The following is a 17,956-nucleotide window of genomic DNA, read 5'->3' on the forward strand; positions in this document are numbered from 1 at the left end:
GATAGTCACATCTTACACAATCTAGTAGAGACAGAGCAAGCCATTCCTCAACACCTGGTCAGTTAGTTTTGAGACACAATTAGAGGCAGAGATAGTCACATCCGACCCAAATCGCAGACAGGACATACAGGCAATGATCTAGTCACAATCGTGTCACAGCCAACACACAGGACAAACAAATGGTGCTCAATACCTATGGATATCGTCTGTAGACTAAAGGTGATGATGGTCACAATCAAATTCCACAACTATCAGACACAATCTTAGACATGAAACCCTGGTCAATATCGAGATATGGGACGATATGAATAAAGACTAGCAAATGCTTCACTTCAGTTCTGTACAGAAAGGCCTAGTGCAAAGGTACATGGAGTTTTAAATAAAAGCATTTGTTGGTCTTTCGTATCGCCCATTGAGGCAATGATAATCACAATCAGATACCAGCCGTCACTAGAGACACGACAAGCTCACTTGCAATAGCCCCAACAGAGTCAGGGCGCCTCTTTCTGGGTTTACAGTAAATGTTTACACAACCCAGACATGAAGACAATGCCATACTCTCTGGGCAATGATAGTCACATCCCCCCTGAGCGACAGGACTGCCCTGGGCGCCCGAATGTAAACATCTTGAAGACGATGAGACAAAGTTGAAAGCAGGAATAAATTTTATGAGTTTTATTTCCCCCAATCAGCAATATTCGACAATATGATAATCTGAACTGTAGTTGTAATGGTGTTGTCTGTGGATCCATTCCAATTCACACCGGCTTCATCCATCATCTCTTGGAAAGTTCTTGGCACAGTTCAAAGAATATAGGATCATGGTATTTGACCAATATTGAGATTGTGACACTAATGACAAGCCCACATTCAAAGAAGCTGGACAATCAAGCATTTCCGATGCTGATGCTAGTTTTTCAATGATCTATATAACCCATAGTTGTCTTGACCATCTTACTTACACAAGAGTTTCATATTCATGTGTTGTCATTGGAATCACAATCGCAAAAGGTCATACCAGAGTTGATCTTGATTGGTAAGTATCAATCACTACGTAACCATCTTCAGGGATCGGTGATCTTCAGATGCAGCACTGCATCCCAGGACGTCTTGGGATCAGTATCCAAAACGACACAGTAATATGTTCGAACAGCACAAATCCATCCGATCAGCTTCATGGCATTGTGCAATAATCGTCTCAAATCTCCGACAGCATCAGAGGACCAAGAGTTCCATTGATAGTTCGAATCGCTCTCGTCTCACAGTCAAATTTGTGCCAGCTCCATCTGTCCTCTCAAGTTTAAGAAGTTTACCAAACAACCTGCAACACAATCTAGAGATCTGACAGCAAAGGCTGTGCTTTTGATTAGTAAGGTTTTTTTAATGGGATGGGGCGAGGGCAAGTATGGCTTCAAGGTCTCCATCCATTATTCAGTGTTTTATCAGGCGGGTAAAGGCCATTTTTGAAGTTTGAATATGAAATAATTTAGTATGACGTACAATTATACTTTACTTAAGACCATTCAGATGAGATTGGAAATGATTAGCAAATGGTCAACTCAGCTCGACAGAGACGATGGTAATTTTTACCGGTACAAGTAGACACGAAAACATGTATCCCTTATGTCCGTCAGACAAGCAGTGAATTCAAGATGAAGGCCTCTAGGACAATGTAGGACGAGGGGAGGCGAGAAATGAGCAATGGCATTTTGGACAATTCTCAAGACTTCGCCAGAGGGAGCAAAAACACTTCCGTCAATGCCTGGCATAGTCTCTGGTCAAAAATATTCCCTAGGAGGACTTTTTGTTGATAATAGCAAGTCCTCGGGAGGAAACAGCATGTTCATCTGATGAGATTCATTGTCAAAATAACCTTCTCCCCTACCCGTAGCAAATTCCTCAATTTGCTAACTGAATTCAATTCATTGGTAGCTTGTTGTCGCTTTGAAAATACTATACCCAATAGCATTTCCCCAAACCTAAGTCCATTCCCCAAGATGTCTCCCGCACATTGAGTGCTCTTGCAATGTAGAACCGTCATCCATCGACAAGTCCAGAAGAGTGCTAGGAAAAATGGAAAGAGAGTTCATGAGTATCAGAAAATTCAAACACGCCACATTCATACAATGAACAACTTCAGGATGAAGGGAAACAGATTGAAAGTCTATTTACTTTCCATGCACACAAGGGCGGCAACCCCAACTAAAACATTTGATTTTTTTGAGTCCATAGGGTCAATGCATTGAAACTTCCAAAATTTTCAATTCTTTTATTTGTGTCCTCAACACTGAAGTCATTCACCCACACACAAATCGACATGCAATGTACTACAGACAGTGAAGTTCCCATCAGTAGGACAAGACACTGTGTAACTGATCAAATGATAAGCGCTTCTCAGGAAATGTCTTTCTGGTTGAGCGGCTGCTGCAAGGTGTCGTCAGTCATTATCATTGTCACAAACGTCTGAAAGGGAAGACCTAAATCAAACACACGAGATACCTACCCTGGAATAAATGAGTACAAGCTGGTCGGGCTGTCGGCGTAAGGTGCAGGGCCAAGACGAGCGCCATGAGGTGATCTGAAGGATAAAACTTACAAGATTAGTTGGGTCTTAGAAATGAAAGAAGTACAACAATTTTTAACAAAATTCTTTTAATTACCAAAACTATTCTTTTGTAATCGCTATGTACAAGTATGTCACCTGTAACAAGGTCAAACTCAAGCAGCACTCTACTTCAACATTTTTTAAAACCTGGTGGTAATTTTCTTTGAAGAATAATAAAAAGATTCACACACAGTTTTTACAGACAGTTCTCCAAATGAAATTCAATCATCACATCTAAGGACTTGTCCTCTTACCACCAGACTTTAGAACATGTGAAATGCTTTTATCTGATAAAATTTTCATGTTCTTTTGCTTTTCTATTTTTACTCAATCTCTGATGTCCAATTTATATCATTTACAATTCAAAGACCTATCACTTTAACGATCCTGAATGATCTACAAGACCAATGCAACACTTTTCACAACCTCACAACCAAGCAAGGTATCGGAATGTTTGTCTTAGTAGCACATCCAAGTAATTAGTGTCCCAACTGCCGCATGGGATTCTAATCTTGTCAGCTTACAACGCCGCCTGGGATTCTCATTGTGTCAGCTCACAACGCATCCTTTGCACACTTTGAACAGAACTCGAGAGAAACTTTGTTTTTGTCGGCAACATGCAGACAAACGCCAGCAGAATATTTAGGCGCAATGCTCTTGGCCTTCTTTGCTGGTTTGCCTGAGTAGTCATGGTCCACGGCGGCTTGGCGTTTGCGCGAGAATGACGTTGACAGATTAACAGTTTCAACACCCTCAATGTTTTTTATGAGCGATGACAGAGCGCTCTGATTCGCTAACACCGACTTTAGATACGCAATCTCGTCCTCATAAGCAGATTTCTCTGCATCCCAAACAGAAAACCTTTCCCTGATCTCAGCGTTCTCCTTTTTCAATTGTTCATTTTCCTTCTCAAGTGTAGCAACAAACTCCTTCTTTTTCTTCCTCTGGATACGGGCGTTGATGGCTTGTCGATTTCTGGCCTTAATGTCTGATACTTCGATTTTCTGAACACTCTCTGTTGCCTCCTCTGACATCTCCATCATGAAGTCTCTCAAGTGCTTGTTTGGGTTTGGGACATCAACCCTCCTTGGTGCCGTCAGTGCCATCTGAACCTTTTTTGATGATGATAACTGACCGATGTCAACAGTTTGAATCTTGCGAGCGGTCCCCACTGGCGTACGAACACTAATCTTATTCTTATCCACGAATGAAACAGACTTTCCTCCCGAACTTCGAACACTGATTTTGTCAGCAGTATCACTGTCTAAGTCTGACTGGTCAGTGCCACTCAGACTATCAACACTGCTCCCATTTCGACTAGCATCACGACGCAGACTAGTAAGATCTGCTACATCTAGTACAATATCCAGCACGTTTGTCACAAAGGCATCCCGATCCTTTACCTGCGGAAGGATGGGTGTCATGGGCCTAGGGACATCCCGCCTGGATGAACGCGTGTTGGGTTTCTGCATTACCGTAAGATCCACTGACTCCAGCTCTTCTAAGATGCTGCTGAATGCATCATCGTTCAGGTTAGGGTCGTAGTTGAGTTCCAAATCTTCCTGTCGGGGACTGGCGTCACCAATCACACTGCCACCAGTTCCACTATCAACAGACTCGTGGCCAGGGGATTCTTTAGTTGACCAGGTTGGCAAGTCAAAGTCAACTTGGTCCCGCTCAAGTTCATCTAACAAGGAAGTATAAGAAAGGGTTTCAAAAGCCATTCTGAGAATTATATAGTCAGCACAGTACAAACACAGTTGTTATACAGTTATCTTTTTGAAATAATCTGCTTGGTCAGCAAGTCTCAAGGTTCAGACTGAGTCATGCATGTAAAATGTACGTGTGAGATTTCTGGGTTCTGAGCACAGAACTTTTTCCACACAAACTTGTCCGAAGTTACCTCCCAGGTGAATGTTACTCGTGGATCCTTCGATATGTTTCGTCTAGGTGACCTTAGTAACACTATCAATATCAATAACTGGGTAAAGTTCACCAAAATCACAACAAAACTCACCAAATCTTCAGAAATACGGAGATGCCGTTGTGAAATCTTCAGGGCAACTGCCGCTCACGCACAGAACAAGAAATCCCTACAGGCGTTAACTCGTTTCTTATTGGCTACTTGAACAAATCCACGTTCTCTTCACTCTCTTGATTGGTCCGTATTTTTGGATATTACGTCAGGTTTATCCGGTGGAAAACGTCGTGAAATCGTAGGGGCAAATAACACAATTCCATGTGCACATACCCATAGAAAATAAATCTAAATTAATCAAAAATGTGGGCACATGTTGTCTTAAATCAAGTAATTTAAAAACAAGAAATCACCTTGATCCCGAAAATTATGCCTATAAGTACGATACGAATGGTAGAAATGTTAGATTAGATATGTATTGCGGATTGATATTTTAGGAAAATTACAGTTTTATACGGGGTGCGATGTCCTCCAAAACAACTGGCAAATTGATATTGGGCGCGTCTAGACTCATGGGGCAGTCCATTACGCCATCCTTATTGGATCTACTTATGGCATAGAACGTTGCCGGTCCAATGCGTCCGTAATGTAGGTTCGTCAGGAATACCCTGGGAATACTAACGTTGAAAGTCATATTATCGCCACGATGCGATAGTGTCCTACTATGCTAGGCCTACAGTCAGGGCTTATAGCTGGTTACTCTAAGGTCAGGGCATCTTGACACTTAAGTCCCCCCACACACACACCACATTATTACAGACACGACTTTCGCAGACATTGAGTTCTTCATTGGTAAAGCTTCTTTTGGATATTTTAGAAATATGGAGTGATTTAAAGGGATCCTGGGCCGAAACAAAACTTAACAAAATATGCTATTCCGCGTTGTATATGTTTCTATAATTATTCGTCTGCTCTTAAAATCCCGTACCTCTAGTCTCTCAAAACCCCCAAATGGGAAACAAATTGATATTGTACTGATACTGAATAATTTGGCTGGGTGTACTATTGTGGCAGTGCTGGCACTCTAGACTATCATCAGTTAAGGCGTCGTCTTCTGGGCCGTGCATTAAAGATTCGAAGATTCTTGGACACGCCGCAAGGGCTGCTGCTGCACTACCTCTGATCGACCCCCTCTCTCGGCCCGATTTAGGCCCCGCTGAAAAAGAGGATAAAACTGGTTGATATTCCGGCTTCGGAGATCTTGGACCTGGAGCATCTTTGAAGTTAACAATTGTGACGTGTTTTTCAAATATTAGCAGCAGTGACTGTAGTCATGACCAATACGATGCCAATTAGAAATGTTCTTTACTAACTATAACCACACCCTTCAAATACAGTATTTCCAAATCTCGACAAAATCACGCGTCGTTCGATCATGACCCCGGCCGGCCAAGGCTCCCGGCCGCGGACAAGTCGTCACCCGACTACACTCCGGACGCAGTGGACCGCGGGCGGGTCGGCACCGCAGGTAGAGTTTTTGGTAATCACTTCCCGCATTTTCCAACCTAACATATATCAGAATCTTTCAAATGAATATATATGCAAATGAATCTGCATATATGGCGCACGAGTGAGCCTACCATTTGATCGTTTCCAAGGCTTGAGCAGGTCTAGGGCCATCGTAATCGCACACAAAAATATCATCTAGAGAGGAAATTATAAGGATTAGATAATATAGACTGTATATTATAATTATCTTAGCCTCATCCGGGCTCCTAGTTTGAGGATGTGAGCAGTCTTGTTATGTCAAATGTAAATGGTTCATAGGTAAGTAATTATTTGGCCAACAACGTAATTCAAATAATTTATGAAATTTACAACAACAGTATTGAAAATAACGGCCAGGGACACAACCACGATCAGTCAGATCGCTTACGGCTGTGATGAAATGCAAAATCCTTCCGTGCTTTTGGTCAGAAATAATGTTCTACGTTTTTTGCAAGAAACAATTAAGAGCAGCTCGACCATTGGAGGGGGGGGGGGGCTTATCTGATCAGGTACTTACCTTTCTATTCTAGCTTCTTTAGATCAGTGGTGCGGATTGTGTTTAGTACCCGTAGGGGTTAAATCTGCGATACGTTTTTGTTTTTCTTGCAAAGACTGAAGTCATACAAAGCGAAAAAACCTGCCTGCGAATGCAAAGAAAAACGAAGGGAAGTGGCGTCGTCAGGACAACGCCCGGTGGTCGTGACGTAACGTCATTAGGCTTATGACGTCATGCTAATGACGTCATATCCAATTAAATGAAATAATCAATCAATCACAAACTAGGGTGCAACGATCGAAATGATATCAATTAATGGGACAATATAGGCAGCTGCTAGGCAGGCAAGGTAAAGTTACAGGAAAGCGCCAATAGGGGTCTCACTTCCTCTTGATTACATTAATGCAATATCGACGCCCCATACATGACATATAATTGGTACCGGGTTTGCGTACATCGCAATGTACATTTTTAGCCATTAGGTACCCTGATGACGAGACTGGTATCATGGCCGCTCACAATCTGAGCGATGAATTGAGCGTAGCTGAACAAGCTTTAGATATGCTTGCAGGGGAGGTGGCTGGACATGCTAAAGTTCAGTGGGACCCGGGAAATAGCAAGGATTGGGACAATGAAAAACCCACACAACAATGCTTCCTCAGGATCAAAAGGTCTCTTGTCAAAATCAGCTGGAGAAAAAAGTTTCGTTTTCGATGAAACATCACAAACCCAGCTCTGAGCTCATGCATCATGTGATGCACTACCGTCCACTCCAGTGTGTGGCCTACATAATTCGGAAAACAACAAACACCAACATAGTCTCTGACACTTACACCATTGTGGGAATTTGGACATGTTGAATCATGCATAGGCCAGGACAATTACAGTGTCAACGCCATGTCGTGCCAGAGCCCAGCAGAGACGTCCGAGAGACAGAGGAGAACCTAAAAGAAGATGCCCCTATTCCCTCCAGAGCCAGAGCCAGAGATCATACTAGGCCTATATAGTTTCTCTAACTTTTTTGTCTAACTAAGCTAAGGGTCGAGGGAGCAGAAAACCTTTGTCAAGCAAATGAGGGCAACCCACGGGTACCCAACACGGTACCCACCCGGCCCGGCACACTGCAAAGTGCAATGTGTATCGTCAACCTTTTGTAATCTGTTTCTTTCCACTTCAGAGATATCATGAGTATATACAGTGAGCCTCCGCCAGGAATGTGTGTGGTGCCGGAAAAAGATGATTGGACATTAGTAGGTTGAAAGAAAGCAATCCATGAGAATAAGGGTTAACCATAAGAACCATTTTGGCTAGGACCTGCAATCCTGAAGCAATTATAACTTCATAATGAAGTGAATGCCAATTTGTAACCTTGGAGGCTGTTGAGAAAACAAAGAACATACCCCTGCTCTTGGAATTGGTATCACCTCATTTTGAAAGAGTTGTCATTGCTTTAGAATGTCAAGTTCTAGCCAAAATGGTGGTGCCTATGGTCGGCTCTTAAGGGTTGTTTTGTGTGGGGCCTGGCCCGGGATGAATCTGCTTGATTGTTGCTACAGTACAGTTGCAGACACAACTTTAGTCCCAACCTGCCAGCCCTCTTGTTGTGAACGAATAGATCATTTTTTAGGAAATATACCAATGGGGTTAAAGATCTTTCGGAGGAAATCGGGGGTTAATGATTCAAATTGCCTGTAGATCACTACTAATACTTCCTGAAGTATTTCTTAACATGTGGCTTGTCCTCCTTTAGATTCATGCCTTGATCACTGGACCATACGACACACCATACGAGGGTGGATTTTTCTACTTCATGATCCGTTGCCCGCCCGATTACCCTATACGTCCACCAAGGGTCAAGCTGGTCACAACTGGGGATGGCCAAGTCAGGTTTAATCCCAATCTGTACAAGAATGGAAAAGTCTGTCTCAGTATATTAGGGTGAGTTAGGTGGTAAAATCGTGTCTTTCAGGCTTGGGCCTCGTAATCATTGAGAGCACTTTATCCAGAAGCCTGTGTCCTTGAGACCCAAAGCCCAATATTTCAAAGAACATGAGAGAAGCCCCTCTGTCATTTCACAACCATATTGAGCGCTTGATGCACTCGGGTCAAGTTTGACGTAGTAGCAGGCTAGGATGTTGCCAAAGCTCTCCAACAGCCGAGCTGGAGCTTATTTCATTTCTGTAGCATTTGGCCTTCTCCGAGTTTCACTTCCTTGGGCAGGATGGTTGTTCATCTCTGGTTAACCCAAGGTAGGCCAGGTACCCATTTGTGCACCTGGGTGGAGAGAAGCAAGAAATGGCGTCAGATGTCTTGCCCTTGGACACAAAGACATAAGACTAGCAGAGAGTCAAATCCTTCATCTCCAGATTATGAGCGTGGCACTCTGACTTCTGTGCCACTGATCTCCCTGAAGTAGTCGGGCCTGTTTGAAAAGTTCTTCTTTAAATGTTTTTATATATGGGGGTTTTATTGATTTTAGCACCTGGTCAGGCCCGGCTTGGAGCCCTGCACAAAGTCTAGCAAGTGTCCTTATATCCATACAGTCACTCCTGAATGAAAAACCATACCACAATGAACCTGGTTTTGAACACGTAAGTCATTTTGTATGAGGACAGCATCATGCCTCTTGCTTTCGGGCAGAAACAGGAGTCCTGCCTGCCCTCGAACATGTTTGTCATTTTGTCTAAGGAAAGCTTTCCACAGAAACAGGAGGCCTATCTGCCCTTGCACATGTTTGTCACTTTGCATAATGAAAACATAGTGCCTATTGCTTCAGGGCAGAAACAGGGAGCCTGTCTGCTCTTTATACCTTTAAAATATTTGATCAAGTCTTGGTTAGGTCAACCAATTTGGGACAGTATGCAATGTCCTTAATAGGGAGGGTGTCCTTCATTGGGAGGTGTCTGCTAAGAGAGGTTCCACTGTAGTATGTGAAAATATTCGTTTCAGGAACGCACAGCTGGTGATGCCAAGAGATACAATGAGATAATTCGCCATGAGACGCTGAGAGTGGCTGTGTGTGACATGCTGGAGGGCAAGTGTAAATGTCCCCCTGAACTTGTGTAAGTTTCAAATGGTGACATGCAAAATCGCTCCCTGGGTGTTGTCAATGTATCTGGCAAACACATTTATACTCTGATGAAAAATCTGTTTGATGCTCATCATACATTTCTCCTTTGTTTACAGAGAGGTAATGAAGAAGTCATTTCCAACGTACTATTCCTACTATGTATCATCCTGTCAGGGGAACATGCAACTAAACGGTCAGACGATGCAGGTTAGTGGATATGATAATTTTCAGAACATCACGAAATTCACTCTGCATATATTTCTGTGATTTCAGGTCGGTGGTACTGTGGCTTGTCTCTAGGTGAAAAGTACGTCACATCTTTCCTGGTATCAAACCTCTAAGTCCAATATTAGTAGTTAGACCAAGGTCTCTCCGCTGAGTGCCTGGCCCATGGGCCTCTTGTTTCGTTGACTGGTTCGGCTAACCAGGTACCAAGGTAATAAATGGAGAACAAAATAAGGGTAGATCAGGCTTTGATGATTCAGATTGTGCCAAGGGCCTGGACCCTGTGCATCCAAGTTGTATTACTCCTCTCGACGATTCTGAAAATCTTCACGAGTTCTATTTTTGAGAACAGTTTTCCATCTGGCTGACATATTCTCTGTCTAAAAATTGCAGGATCCATTCGGAGAGCGTCGGGGAAAATTTGATTTTCGGACTATTATAAAAAGACTTGAGGATGTCAAAAGTAAAAACCACTGTGATGATGATGACCTTTCTGACATGGACTCATCGAGCGACTCAGAAAATGATGGTCATACAAAAGACTCGACAACCAATGCTGTACCTGCCAGTGCTATAGCAACCAATGCCATGGAAACCGATGCCATGGCAACCGGGGCACTTCCAGTGGCAACCAATTCCATAGCAGCCGTAACCATGGCGACAAGTGCTAATTCTGTACATATGCACGTGGATGGTGCCACCAGCAATTCATGTAATGATGATGAGCCAATGTCTTGATGGACAGGATAACTGAACCAATTTTTTGTTGACATGGACATGGGCAATTTGAAATTTTGACAAGTGTTTAGGATTTCAAATTATCACCATTTTTGTGACCAGATCCTTTTTTGGTTAACGGTTTTATTTACTCCTTTCATGATGGTGACCTATCACGTCAAGATGGGTTATAAGTCGAATTTCGGGCATATGGAGTTGTCCACAAGATCTTAGAGCTTAGGTAATCGGATACATTTTGATACCTCTCCCATCTTTGTTTCCTTGTGGTGCCTGAGATCTTCACAAAAATTCTACCTCGGAGATGACGACGGAGGGGGATGGAGTCTGAAGGCAGTGCAGCTCTCTATTAAGGACAGCACCAGTCAGTCCTTAATAGAGAGGTTCTACTGTACTCTCAATATTAGTAGGAAACAACCGATTTGGGACCAAAACTAGTGTCCTTAATAGAGAGGTTGTCCCTGATAGAGAGGTGTCGGCAAGGGAGGTTCCACTGTATAACTTTTACTTCTCTGTCCAAGTGCATGACGTTGTATTGTCGAAAGTATTTATTCTGTTTCTGCTATTCGATGTTTTATACTATGTATACATAAAAGAATGTCTTGCCTTGGTTTAAGGTGGGTGACCCATTTCCAAATACAGTGTAGATGTTCACATGCACAGCGTGTAGTTCTATATCATCCTGAGTAATCAACTTCATCTTGTATGTATCCTATTTAAATCCAATTCCTGGTATTGCATTAAATAGACTTGCATTAATCAGATAATTACATATAACAGTTGGTCTTCCAAGTATATCCATGTTGCTGACATGTATGTACACTATGATCATTGGTGCTTCTGGTGTTGGTTGGGGAGAGAAATTAGCAGATTTCTTGCGTACATGTACATGTATTTGTGTTGTATTGTATAAAATCGTTTCTCTTTCAGATCGAGACAGTACTAATAGTCTGGCTCAAGTTTAAATCAAAAAAGATTTATCTGTCAAGAGCATGGAACGAATAAAAAAGCTTATATTTTATTTTTAAACTTGTACATGTATGCTTTGTAGGTCATTCCAAGACTTTGTATGTACGTATGTAATTGTGGTATAAGTTAAAATCGGCTATATCCGAAGAGAGTGTCATATTCATTAATAATGTCTTCAGCAGTCTCCCACAAGAAATGTAGACCCTTCAGCATTGAAGTGAACTCCCTGTATTCTGGTTGTGACACCGTCTTCAAAGACGAATGGGATGATTCGAAATTGTAAGTTAATATCTTTCTGTGCAACACAAAATTGACGAGGAAGATTTCTTATGTCTTTACAAAATTGCCCAGCTAAGCCTATTGGTGGAACAGGAAGAAGTTCGAAACATTTTCACTATCACGGAAATTTACTTGTGTGGAGTACCTGAATTGGGAGAGGGGATTTAAAGACCTGCTGTTCAACCTGGTCCTAGTGTGTGTGAATTTGAAATGAAATCGGGCCAAATTGAGAACCTTAGCCAAGGTTTGACATAGGCCTCTATATGACTAAACTGTCGTCTCCAGATGACTATACTAGACCAAAATTGTCCTCCCCTAAGTGAAGCATCATTTAGTTGTCTTAAAGTTTCAGTGCTTGAGTTCTCCTCTATGTTGCCAAGTATAGATACTAGTAATCCATGCTTGGCAGTCCATTATTAAAGGTCGGATGTCGACCTGTCCTCTGACCAGGTTGTACCTTGTCCTCAGTGTGACCAGGTTGGAACATTTCTGGTCTGCATCCGAGCTTGTTCCGAGGCCATGATTCGGTCCATTTTAACCAGGTTGTTGTATGCCTTGACTGTTACTTTGTCCTCGGTATCTAATCAATGGCGTGTTGATAAACACTTCGTCGTCACAGTATGACCAGCAGTTGATTAGTGGCTGTATTTATCTGGTCTGTACCTGGCCGGAGATCTGCTACAAGCAGCACTGCCCATTTGATCAGACACTAGTTCCTTCATCATCCTGGAGATGGCGCTTGTGTTGTTTTAACGTTGAAACCCTCTTGCAAACTTGGCTCACAGCACGACTTCTCATTACGCAAGTTTTCGAGGGAGTAAGTATGTATCGAGTGGAATGGCCCGATATTGTCAGGATGCTAGCTAGTACGATCAGGTTGTTACTTGTCTTGAGTGAGTGTGACCAGGCATCTTGACCACCAAGGTTTTTTACATCTCATCTCATCAAAAGCATTACACCTGTGGTCCATTGCATGTACTATGGGCGGTTATATCCGCAAAAATAGGACATTGCAAAACAAGGTGGTTGAATATATGTTTTTAAACGAGGAGGTTACGAAACACGAGGTCGTACTTTTTATAGACGTTTGGTGGCGCTGGCAAGACGTGTTTGCATGTTTTTTGAATCGAGGTCGTATTATTATAGACGTTTGGTGGCGCTCGCAAGACGTGTTCGCATGTTTTTTGAAACAAGGTCGTACTCTTTATAGACGTTTGGTGGCGCTCGCAAGACGTGTTCGCATGTTTTTTGAAACAAGGTCGTACTTTTTATTAACGTTTAGGGGCGCTCGTGAAAACTTTGTTGTATCTATAGAAAGGGATGTAGATCTGGAGGACAATGCTGTCTTCATGGTAGAGTCTCTCCTTCGAGACTCGATAATGTATGCATTGGGAAGTCTGGAGATGATTCCAACTCTCTTGCTGGCTGCAGGTATTGCAATTAATGCAAGTGCATGTGGTGATGTATGGCATATTAAATCAAAATCAAACTTTATTTTTTATGAATGACAAGTTAGCATAAAAACTAGCATCGAAAGGCTTTTTAGCCGTGTATTCCAAGATAATCTTCCTGAAATGCCACTCCTCCAAACAATCGTACCCTAAAGGCTCAAAATTGTAGTCAAATTTATTGGCAAATAGTTCCGGCCGTGACGTCAGAAGATTTAAATCCCCGACGCCAAATATGCATATTGCACGCACTCTCTTTCCGGCGCATGGCCAGTGAAACATTCCCTTCTTCCAGTTCTTGAAGCGAGTGAGGTATGGGTACGTGACGGGGTCCATCTCGGGTTCACCTGGAAAGATGATGGAGAGGGAAGTTATAAGGACGTCAAGGCTGACAAGACCATAAGGCAGATTCATTGTACCGGTATATACTCCGTGAATCGTGGGTATATTAAGCAGTCCATTTGATAATTTGGAGATGCCGGGTAAAGTTTTTATTTGAACGGTGCAATTACATGTATATTACCGCTTCTGTAGATTTGGCCTGATATACCTTGAAGTGCATCTCAAATGACTCGGACACGGATGGCATTTTATTGTCCTACATCATTTACCTCAATCTCCCAATGAGAGTATAGCTAGCCATTTGCTCCGAAACAAATGTACGCCAGTAAGCGGTGCTGCTAGTTTCACTTAGCAACCATCTATACTATAATGCGCGTTGTGGCCGCTAAATAGGAGGCGATTTTTGTTTCAAAATTGGGCCTCGGAAATGCGTCGAATTCTTGCAACTTTTGGCTTCGTAGGTGTGGATCATAAGTAAGAGTGTCACTGAGGGTGTCATACGTCGAATATCTTGGTGGTTTTGGAATAAATAACAACTTTTCAGAGAGCACGTCGACTGGAGAGCTCCGCTCATTCTCAAAAGCATACACAAACTTCTCGCATATTCTCCCTGCCACATCAATATTAGCTTCCAGCACGTATGTAGTGCTATACAACCTGGTCCATGGTGCAGGGTATTAGCAGAGAGATTAATGATTAGCCTATTCTATTTTAGTTCTATTCGAGAAACACTGACCGGAGTGATAAGGCAAATTCTGCAGGGTGGCCTACCGGAACATGCAGTCAGAGTATCAATAAACAGTTATGCCAGGATGGACAAAATATGTACAGTGGCCAGCGCTTGCTCTTTGATTTATTCTTTACTGATTGATGTTGTCAGTTTGAATTGCGTTCTGCATCTCTCCATGCGCCTGGCTTTGGTCCGACAGTGGCATTGGGTACGGGAGTGGGTAGGTGATATGCCTATATGCGAGGCCCTTATTTGGAACAGGACCTGCTGTCACTGGTCTCAATGCATTGTGCAAAATAGCGTACACCAATCAGTCTATTGGGGGTTGCATGTTGATAGCAGCAATAGGTCCCTAAATGCAGTTCATTTCGTGTTTAACCTTTAATAAAACTTCAGTAACGTTAGAAATTTAATGTAGTTCAATCATCGTGCCCATTTAACTAATGTATATTACATTTCAACTTTGCCCGCTCCATGGGTATATGCTAGTATCATCAATGGCGAGGCTTGGAGATTCTACTTACCTTTATACGATCCTGGCACATCCCACTTGGGATTGTGGTTCAGAGATGAAAAGAACGTCTCGTCTGGGACTCCGGTGTCTTGTATCCACGCGCGGAACTTGACCGCCCTATCGTCATGTAAGACGAACTCGACGAATCCCCTCGAGGCAGCAATGTGAACAGGACCCTTGGTCAACGTTACATTCATCTCGAATGGTTCCTTCTTCGTCGTCGTTGACCGTATGCCATGATGGACGACTAGGGTTCTTTTGGCCTGTCGCCTGAAAACAAAAGAATAGGCGGTGTATTGTGATGACGTCCGAGTAACTTCACATGAAAAGGAGGACCGTGGACAAAATGGCATGAAAACCACGTCATCACGAAACCTCCTCCGAGGGTAAACTAAAACTGATGCCAGACATCTAGGTTCGATCATTTCATACTCCAGTCAAGTAAAACGATTCTCGTCCTGATCTAATCATGGTTATTACACCGATTGTTACTATCAGGGAGTTTAAGACGTATCGGCGTGATGAAAACGTTGCCAAAAATGGAACATCGCGAAAATTATTGCGTACCCTTTTACTGTTCCCCCTATACCATTAGCACCGTTGTAAGTTTTAAGTATCTTGACTAACTCCCAGTTCGTCTTTAACGGGAACTCCTGTCCAGTCAAATTAATGAAGTATTTCCATTTCTTATATTTCATCAGTTCTTCCATACAAATCAGCTCTGGTTCCACCACACTGAACCACCCCCATTGGACGGGTATCATCCGCTGCGTCATGAATACATTATCAAAACAACTGGCGATGGCAGAGATAGCGTCCAAATGCGCCTTGTCCGATTTTGAATCCAAATGAATGCAATAGTAATTCTGCGGCCGATAGATGGCGCGGAGCAAGCGTTCTGCTTGCGATATGTCTTTGTATAATAGTAAACTAAACGCGATGGGAAAGTTTTTTTCCTCCTCCGTCACACTTGACGTCACGTAACCTCGATTCTCTTTGAATGTCACGCAGTCTAACGTGTCCTTCAAAAAATGTTTGGGAGATTCCACATTTTTGGGGTGACTTGCCATGTACGAGTTCGCTTTGATCCACTCATTCATTCTGGCGGAACCATTAGTCTCCAAAACTTTACAATTCACCGCTTTCACTGTTGGGAATGTTCGTTGAAATCCTGCAATCACGTGTTCTGGATCTATCGCTGGAGGTTTAGAAATTTCCACGACATGAGGCCCCTTCTTAAATTTATCATCAAGGACGATTCTTGGAGGTGTCACAGTATATGAGGACGCCATGTCACTATTTACAGCGCCCTCATACGTGTTTTTGGCTTGAACAGCCTTCTCTCGATCATCCTTTGAATAATTGATATTTGATCCGATCCATGAAGTGACCTTGGTGAAACTTGCGGGGTCAGAGTGCCGTCTCTGCGATCGAAAAACCGGCAAGAGTTCGAATACTCCTCCACTAATCATAAAGGTTAAAGTACCTAAGATAACGATGAATACGAATACGGTCTTCCTCTTGACCCTTGGTAAGTGAACTCGTTGGTCCATGGTGGCTACGTGTCCTTGACCTTTAGTCATTCGACCTTGACCTTGACTTGTTTGGTCTGAAAGTATAAAATACGAGGAAACGACGTAAGAGAAATCTTCTCATAACTACTAAAAGGTGTTTGATCGAGGAAAACGTTGCTTCCCGAGGCAGTCCTTTTGCACCCGGGATTCGTCATCCTAGTTATGCATACCGATCCACCGGCGTTGTTGGTATTGAGAAGACTTTAGGATTGACGTTCACCGCCGGTAAGCCGGCATTCTACAGGCAGATTTCGCAATAGATACGAATGGCGAAGTACGAAGGTTTGCATGAAGCTAACATAAATGTACGTGTAGCCCTGAGCTGTGCGGCGAGACCGGGCACCAACAGAGGAGATACCGAGACTTGACATTCGTCCTACCTCAATATTGTTTACCCGGGGAGTGACAAGCCATTCCACCGAGAAATGTGTCCTTCGTTGATATGTCCAGCAGAGTGGCCTTGTCCGTGGCCTTGCAGCAATGGTATCACAGATAATGTCCAGAACTTGTGAAGACACAGTAATGGTTTACCATTTCACAATACACTTCATACGAACCAACACACAATCTACACATGTGGACACTCTCACAAAAGCACGTTTTTCTGTGTTTGAACTGTGTTAATCGCGATCAATAACTCCCAATAACAATGCCACAAGATCGTGCAACATATTCAGACAACTAAAAAGGGGTCAATGGCGCGTCATGATTTTAGAAAGCCGGTGTGGAGGTTTAAAATGTCCTAGGATAAAATGTCCGGGAACAAAGGATTCTATTATGCGCTGAGCTATTGACGGTCATTGCCTCTATAGAACCATATGCCATAATCTGTCAGAATACAATAGGCCCGGACACTTTTTCTAGGGGGGACACTTTTTACTTTTACACCGGAATTTTCGACTGAATCATGTACTCTTTTTGGCGAGACAGAAATAACTTCAGGGGTAAATGGATTATCAGGGGGACAACATAGGCAAGGGCAAAGACAATTAAAGGGAGTACAGTATATATAAGACCTTGAGGTTCCGGGATGCGTCATCTCAAGAAGCTGTACTCGATTCAAAGGCGCCTGGACTAGTTCAGAGGCGTCGCTACTAGGCGTACGTATGACCTTAGTCGAAATCGCGCTGAGGTCAACTGAGGGAAAAACATGTAACTTACCAGTTGAATTTCGCCTTTGCCTCTCTTCCATCTTCAACCCCTGTCGATCCCTCAGAACAAAGATATAAAAGGCCCTACAGAGGGTGTCGAGTCTACATTCAAGTGTACCTGAAAAGATAAGCTTTTACAGCCATTATTTCAGCCCTATTAAAAAAGTTAATTTCTAGCCATTAGTGCCGACACTGTAGTGCAACGAGAAGGGCGGAGCGACTAATCTGTTGAAGCGTGGTATGGTGTTGGCGCTATGGCCTACCGCCTACAGCCAACAAAGCGCACTTATGATTACGGTCATTACCGGTAGAGCTACGGTCATTAGGCCTATGGTCATTAGGCTGACGTTAC

At 43.0% G+C, this 17,956-nt stretch overlaps 3 protein-coding genes across 4 annotated transcripts; 1 reads left to right on the forward strand and 2 right to left on the reverse strand.

Annotated features, from left to right (window-relative positions):
• Nucleotides 1-660: 660 nt before the first annotated feature.
• On the reverse strand, nucleotides 661-4,697 carry LOC135497974 (uncharacterized). 2 transcript variants are annotated; one of them, XM_064788074.1, is made up of 4 exons: nucleotides 4,623-4,697; nucleotides 3,130-4,292; nucleotides 2,504-2,578; nucleotides 661-2,064 (listed from the first exon to the last, which is right to left on the reverse strand). In XM_064788074.1, the coding sequence occupies exon 2, from the start codon at nucleotides 4,075-4,077 to the stop codon at nucleotides 3,160-3,162; it is 918 nt and encodes a 305-aa protein (XP_064644144.1). In that variant the 5' UTR covers nucleotides 4,078-4,292; nucleotides 4,623-4,697; the 3' UTR covers nucleotides 661-2,064; nucleotides 2,504-2,578; nucleotides 3,130-3,159. The 2 variants fall into 2 exon arrangements, with proteins under 2 accessions (XP_064644144.1, XP_064644143.1); XM_064788073.1 differs by having other exon boundaries at nucleotides 2,504-4,292.
• Nucleotides 4,698-7,064: 2,367 nt separating this feature from the next.
• Nucleotides 7,065-11,820, forward strand: LOC135497831 (ubiquitin-conjugating enzyme E2 Z-like). Its single transcript, XM_064787771.1, has 7 exons — nucleotides 7,065-7,238; nucleotides 7,745-7,817; nucleotides 8,318-8,505; nucleotides 9,047-9,158; nucleotides 9,517-9,629; nucleotides 9,754-9,844; nucleotides 10,256-11,820. The coding sequence occupies exons 1-7, from the start codon at nucleotides 7,075-7,077 to the stop codon at nucleotides 10,598-10,600; spliced, it is 1,086 nt and encodes a 361-aa protein (XP_064643841.1). The 5' UTR covers nucleotides 7,065-7,074; the 3' UTR covers nucleotides 10,601-11,820.
• A 1,509-nt stretch (nucleotides 11,821-13,329) lies between these two features.
• Nucleotides 13,330-17,688, reverse strand: LOC135498306 (beta-1,3-galactosyl-O-glycosyl-glycoprotein beta-1,6-N-acetylglucosaminyltransferase-like). Its single transcript, XM_064788560.1, has 4 exons — nucleotides 17,615-17,688; nucleotides 15,447-16,488; nucleotides 14,890-15,149; nucleotides 13,330-13,640 (listed from the first exon to the last, which is right to left on the reverse strand). The coding sequence occupies exons 1-4, from the start codon at nucleotides 17,643-17,645 to the stop codon at nucleotides 13,330-13,332; spliced, it is 1,644 nt and encodes a 547-aa protein (XP_064644630.1). The 5' UTR covers nucleotides 17,646-17,688.
• Between the last annotated feature and the right edge of the window lie 268 nt (nucleotides 17,689-17,956).

Source organism: Lineus longissimus, chromosome 13 (assembly GCF_910592395.1).
Source record: "Lineus longissimus chromosome 13, tnLinLong1.2, whole genome shotgun sequence".
Taxonomy (NCBI): Eukaryota; Metazoa; Nemertea; class Pilidiophora; order Heteronemertea; family Lineidae; genus Lineus; species Lineus longissimus.

What these genes read in the sequence shown, in the direction of transcription:
- LOC135497974 (XM_064788074.1), bottom strand. Translation starts at nt 4,077, where the DNA reads ATGCAGAAACCCAACACGCGTTCATCCAGGCGGGATGTCCCTAGGCCC.
- LOC135497831 (XM_064787771.1), top strand. Translation starts at nt 7,075, where the DNA reads ATGGCCGCTCACAATCTGAGCGATGAATTGAGCGTAGCTGAACAAGCT. An exon ending in TGCTTCCTCAGGATCAAAAG is followed by an intron (nt 7,239 to 7,744) that starts GTCTCTTGTCAA and finishes TTTCCACTTCAG; the next exon opens with AGATATCATGAGTATATACA. An exon ending in AAATGTCCCCCTGAACTTGT is followed by an intron (nt 9,630 to 9,753) that starts GTAAGTTTCAAA and finishes CTTTGTTTACAG; the next exon opens with AGAGGTAATGAAGAAGTCAT.
- LOC135498306 (XM_064788560.1), bottom strand. Translation starts at nt 17,645, where the DNA reads ATGGAAGAGAGGCAAAGGCGAAATTCAACTG. An exon ending in GCAAAGGCGAAATTCAACTG is followed by an intron (nt 16,489 to 17,614) that starts GTAAGTTACATG and finishes TTATACTTTCAG; the next exon opens with ACCAAACAAGTCAAGGTCAA. An exon ending in TGTGCCAGGATCGTATAAAG is followed by an intron (nt 13,641 to 14,889) that starts GTAAGTAGAATC and finishes TCATCTTTCCAG; the next exon opens with GTGAACCCGAGATGGACCCC.